Source organism: Nuphar pumila, chromosome 12 (assembly GCF_984573655.1).
Source record: "Nuphar pumila chromosome 12, dmNupPumi1.hap1.1, whole genome shotgun sequence".
In the NCBI taxonomy this organism is placed as follows: domain Eukaryota; kingdom Viridiplantae; phylum Streptophyta; class Magnoliopsida; order Nymphaeales; family Nymphaeaceae; genus Nuphar; species Nuphar pumila.
The window spans coordinates 17,259,193-17,265,192 of record NC_143260.1 but is presented as its reverse complement, the minus strand read 5'-3'; the positions used below and the strand labels follow the sequence as shown (position 1 = coordinate 17,265,192).

The 6,000-nt window shown below is 35.4% G+C and overlaps 1 protein-coding gene across 1 annotated transcript in view; it reads right to left on the bottom strand.

Moving 5' to 3' along the window:
* Positions 1–2,431: 2,431 nt before the first annotated feature.
* Positions 2,432–6,000, bottom strand: part of LOC149820154 (putative RNA-dependent RNA polymerase 5) — a 76,297-nt gene continuing 72,728 nt past the window's right edge. The window contains exons 6-8 of the mRNA XM_089981754.1: positions 3,550–3,688; positions 3,293–3,456; positions 2,432–2,758 (exon numbers count right to left, since the gene is read on the bottom strand). Coding sequence (XP_089837880.1) covers positions 2,510–2,758; positions 3,293–3,456; positions 3,550–3,688 — 552 coding nt within the window. The 3' untranslated portion in view covers positions 2,432–2,509. The remainder of the gene's footprint in view (positions 2,759–3,292; positions 3,457–3,549; positions 3,689–6,000) is intronic.

Here is a 6,000-nt window from a genome sequence, read left to right as displayed (position 1 = left end):
TTAATGATGACATATTATCATAATGTGTTTTCAAAAATTAATTGTTGTTGAGATTTAGTTGAATGCATGTTATTATATGTTATATGATGTTATGAATATATGCTTATGCATGTGTAGTGTGGTGTATGCATGCAACGTTAATGTGTATCCTACTGAGACTTGGTTGAGAGTTTGATACTCTACTTTTACAATGTACAAATAATGAATGAGCTAAAGAGCATTTGCGGAGGCATCATGAGAACCATATGTTTATTTTGTTTAGTTCTATAAAATTTATTATACTCTGATAATTGTTTATTAAAGAAACCTTAATATGAACAATTTGATTATTAAATGAATGATTTAGATTAGTTGTGTTTTGTTGATGTTGTTTTAAATAGCTGTAACTCACCCAAAATGTTTAATTGTTTTCAAAATAATATTTTCAATGTGAATTTTAAAATAACTATATTTAAAAAAAAAGGTTTTATTAGTTGAACATCTTTTCTCAAATTCTACTCTAGAAAGCTAGTAAACGTCTATGCTTGCACAGGCTAACTCCTTGGAGTTCAATTGAATTAAAGCAATGACATTGATGTGACATTTAATTTAATAATTCTTTTATGTAATGTGTTTAATGGTGAACTCATGATTGCACTCAGGTAGGCATTCTAGTGCTTGGTACAATTAAAATTTATCTGTTGGCAAAGTCATAGCTTCATTACATATTAGAAACCCCCCCCCCAAAAAAAATAAATAAATAAATAATGTATTTTTTGATTAAAATTTTGGAGTGTTGGTAAAAGAATAGCTATGGTTAAGAATGAGGAGAAACAACTGAGTGCAGTTAAAAACTGCAAGGGTGAAATAGTAAATTTTGAATATGAGCCATTGCCTAACCCATGAACAAATTAACGACAGTTAACCACATTTGCTCAACGGTGACAAGCCTTTGGCCGAGAAATGAAAAGCCATAAAAGTTTGATGTACTTGTGAATTGGACCAATTTTTTGGGGTGAATATAAAATTTTTCCTTTTTCTTTGGTCATAATACATAAAACTCCTTTTTCTAATTTCCACGGCCATTATACCATGCTAATCTAACTACTACATATAAAGGGGCGTGAATTTATCTCTTAAAAAAAAATTTCTTTAGACAATATAATCACCTCCCTAAGATATCGTAGTGAAAAGATCAGGGGCAATATGATGGTATAACTATTTGTGCCTTAAGCACCTGATCACCCTCCATCTTGGGGACAGGCATGATGGAGGGCGATCAGCTGCTTAATGCACAAATTTTGTGCCATGTGATTGCACTAGATCCAGACTCGATATGGTATGCATCTATTTTCTTTTTTCAAGGATTGTATTAAAAAAACGGAGGGAAAGGATAAGAATCATACGTCCATCCCTCTCCTCTTTTTGCAAAACGGTCTCTCTCTCTCTCTCCTGACACAGAACGTTTGAGAGACTGCATATTAGTGGACGCTGCAGTTGAGCCAGAAAGTGTTGGCTATGCAGGAAAATTTTTCAATGAGAATACTAATCATAACTACTGCCGCAAAGACAGCCGAACTTCATTCTCCTATGAAAAGGTAAAGTCCAAATAATTTCAATCTTCTCTTCTAATTAGGGTCCAATAAGAGTCCGTTTCCTTTTTAAGATTTCTCTCTGCATGTTCCCATTGGATTGGACAGAGAATCCTTTTAAATCTGTAAGACCTAAGATGATTTCAATCATCATTTCCAAATACTTCTAGAATCAACTTTAGTGGGTGTCCTGATTATATAACTCTTCAGAGAGAGCCTCTAGAATCTAAACACTGAAGCTTTCCCTAGCTTAGATTTTTATTTAGGTTAAATCTTTTAGAGAATAAGGTTTCTAGAATGGTTTGTGATTATTATAGGAGAGGATAAGGTTTAGTAAATGGGTTAATATTGACTACTAATGAAGGTACGGCACTAATGAGCTAGAAATCATAGGTGAAAGTTGTATCGACTCAATACCTTGGATCATGTTCTGATGTAAAAATGTGATCGTTTGAGATGAAATTTTGGGCCGTTGATTTTTTTGACCCCTTTAAAAACTTAATTACTTGTCATAATTACATGATTCAAAACAAGTTTTTTACTAAACAAACCATGTAGATCACATCTATGTGGTTAGATTGAGTGGATAAAACTTGCACCTACGATTTCTAGCTCATTAGTACCGTACCTTCATTAGTAGCCAATATTAACCCTTAGTAAATGCTTGTTTTAACTGGAGCCTAAAGTTGCTTCTAGAGAACCATGTGAGTAAAATACTTGGCGTTGTCCATTTTCTCAATGCTTCTAGAGAACCATGTGAGCCTAAAGTTGCTACTAGTAATTACTCGATGGAACCATGTGAGTTGTATAGAGCCTAAAGTTGCTTCTATCCAATAACTCAGAGCCTAAAGTTGCTTAAGCCTACCTTAATTAGCCTTCATAATGCTTATTTTAACTTTTAGTAAACACTTAGAATTGTTCCATTTTCACAAAATAACTCACATGGTTCCATTGAGCACCTCATTGAGAACAGCAGGCGAACAGAGGACAGTACGTTTGTTTTGTATCCGCGCATACAAGTCACAAAGTGCAGGTCCAGCAACTTTCCAAGCAAATGAGCAGCGAGCAACCAAGCCCCCACTATTCCTTGCGTATGAATAAACTATCTGATATATTGCACGAGCCTCAACGAATATTTGATCTCTAGGTTTGGTTCTATCCTCATACTCAGGAGCACCATATAAGATCTGCCAACGAAAACAAGGAATCATCAATTACTACGGGCCAAATGATAAACGGGAATGACCACAAAAATTATAGATCAACAAACCACTCTTATCATCAAAATCTTCCATCATCCAAATAATTTAACATCTTCAATTTCAGAAATCAGCAGCAAGTGAAAAATGTTATTTTATTTGTCCTAGTATGTAGCTAAGTAAAAAGAGTCCCACAGGTTTTGAAAACCGATGATTAAAGCTATGAAACTTAATGCTATATCATTGATAGGCAAACAACTTTCGTTGTCTGGAACAAGGCTGAAATATTTCTACAAAAGTAACAGTTTTTCCAAATCTTGAATGAGCTCCAGGTATGAAAAAAAGTGTAAAAAAAAGTGCAATACTAAAAAGCAGCAAAAATGAAACTCATAATGAAAATTGTCCTTCAAAAATGCCAACACTCTAATGTTTCTACAATCCAATGCTTGGAATATTCAAAATAAAAAATAGAACACTCCAGTAGTAGTAGAGAAAAGACGGTAGTTGGAATTGGGCATTCACCTCCTTATACTTTTGAATAATTGCCTCTGCTTCAGTGTCTTTAGATTCATCAATTATGGTCAGAGCGCTTCTCATTTCAGCTCGATATTGTTCATAATGTTCATTCCATAATATCAGAGTAGCCTGTGGCACTTCCTCACTAAAGCAAGGAAGTTGTGATATTTCTTGAAATAGGCAAAACAATAAATAAAGGATGTATCAAGGACCAAGTTGTAGTCATAAAACAAGTTCTAATTATAACAAAAGAACATTACTACCTTTGGCTGGTTGATCCTCTTCCAATGATGACGTCACCTTGTCATAGATCATACCCAAGATAGAACGTGAGATATATGATTTGTCCCGTCCCATGTAATGTGGGTACTGATTAGATATCAAATGTTTTGGTACTACCACCTGTTTTACAAAAGCACTGGCATTAATACAATGAATATAAGATCACCCAAGGTTGCAACTCAAAAGTGCAAAGGAAGGACCGGCACATGCATACAAACACATATACACCTGATTGTAGAAGGAAGAATGTTGCAGCACATTTAATGATTCAGGAAAATAAAGTTATAGTAAAACAGTATACCTAAACCAGCATACGTGATAAAGGAGGTACTTTCAAGCGTACCAAACATAATGAAAATTATTTTGATTCGAAAAATGAAAATTATTTTGATTCAAAAAATGCCAAGTAATCGAATATTCTTTCTCGCTTGACATCCTCGAAAATCATAATGATGATAGTTGTGAATGTGAAACTCATGATGAGTCTAATGCAGTTGATATCATTGAGAAAACTAATGATGAAGTTGATTACCAACATGATAAAAGATCAATCTGATATTGAAAGACCAAACTTGCAATTTTCAAGACACGAGAGTGAAAGACCTTCATGTGCACTTGAAAAAGTATTCTAAGGAAGAAAATGCTCAAACTAGACATTCATCTACGATACCTAAGCCCCCCAAAAAAATTATTTTTCTATGAATCATTTTCACCCAAGTACTCTTAATAAGGGAGCCTTTCTACCATCTTCTTCTGAGTTAAAATTAATTGCTTATACTGACTCTGATTGGGGAGGTGACCCAAATAACCATCGCTCCACCACTGGTTTTTGTGTATTATTAGGTGATTCTTTAATCTCATGGAGATGTAAGAAGCAACAAAAAGTTTCTCTATCTTCAACTGAAGCTGAATATCGTGCCATGACAACTACTACCATGAAAATTGTATGGATTCATCAGTGACAACAAAGGTGCGATTTATATTGCTAAGAATCACACTTTTCATGAGCGGACCAAACACATAGAGATGGATTGTCACTATGTTCGGGAGGCGTACCTCAAAGGAGTCATTGACCTCCCATATGTCACGTCCGAATATCAGTTGGCGGATTTCTTCACTAAAGCCTTGTGTGCTCCGCGCTTCAACTTTCTTCTTAGCAAACTCTCGGTCATCCTGCCCTAAGTTTGAGGGGGGGTGTTAAATTGTGTAATTAACCATGTAATGTAATATATATATTATATATATAAGGTAATACATATACATATATTAATATATATGCATATGTATCTACTTTTTATATATATATATATATATATATATATATATATATATATATATATATATAAAATATATATTTCTATTTGTTTAAGCCGTAGGGGTAGTTTAATCTTTTCCACTATTTTACGCATATTCACTTTCATGAATGTGATGGTAAATTAATTTTATTTCTTTTTTTTATTTTTTTATTATTTCTTTTTTGGAGTACCAAAAGGTACCTTGGGGGGCCACTCACATAGACGTTGGGCCCTCTCCAACGGTCACACTTGTGACCGTTGGAGAGGCTCCAACGTCTATGAGTGGAGCCCCTCCAAGGCTCCCTTTTTTGTTGTTATAAATAGGGGCTCTCCCCTTTGTATATTTTCATGGCTTTGAGTCAAAGCCCAAGTGCTCAATAAAGTGATTCCAATATTTTTACGCCTTTGTGCATTTGTGAGTTTTTGTGAGTTGTGCTTTTATGCACAAGTGTTCTAAAGTGTTCTTATTGTGCATGTGTGCCAGATTGATTATCAAGAATATTAAGGTCTTGATCTTAGTATCTTGTTTGGAGATACTTTCACAACGGGTACATACATGGCACGTGAGTCGAAACAGCCGAGACCAAGCTGAGAGTTCATTATGTTATGTATTTTAGGATACCTCGGTTGTCTGACTGAATCCTATTCCTATGGAGACGACCGATGGTCGAGAGAGTAAGTCCCCAAGGCCTGATAGGGATGCATCCAACTTCTGCAGAAGTGTTAGGCTAACTTATATAGCCCCTACCCCCTTAACCTCCGATGGCTAAGGAAGACGAGTCTTTTGCCCATAAAAAACCATAAATGGTTTGTCTATCAGAGTTGGTACCCTCCATCCTCTCTCTTGACGAAGTCAGGTTGAATCGAGCGCGACGGGGTTTCTTAGCCGTTGCCTCATTCTTCATGCTCTGGTCCATTAGACCAAACAAGCATCTTGCCTATGAAGGCGATCCCATTTTTATACGTGTTTTCAACAACGTGCACAAAACACTAATCGAGGTCATAAGACCATCTCATCCAATCGTCGTAGTACTAACATGCCTCGCATGTTCAGGAGTACACTACGAGGAAAGGGATATAGGTCCTCAATAGGAGCCTCAGGAGTGTGTTTCGCAAAGATATAATGTTTTACAAAGT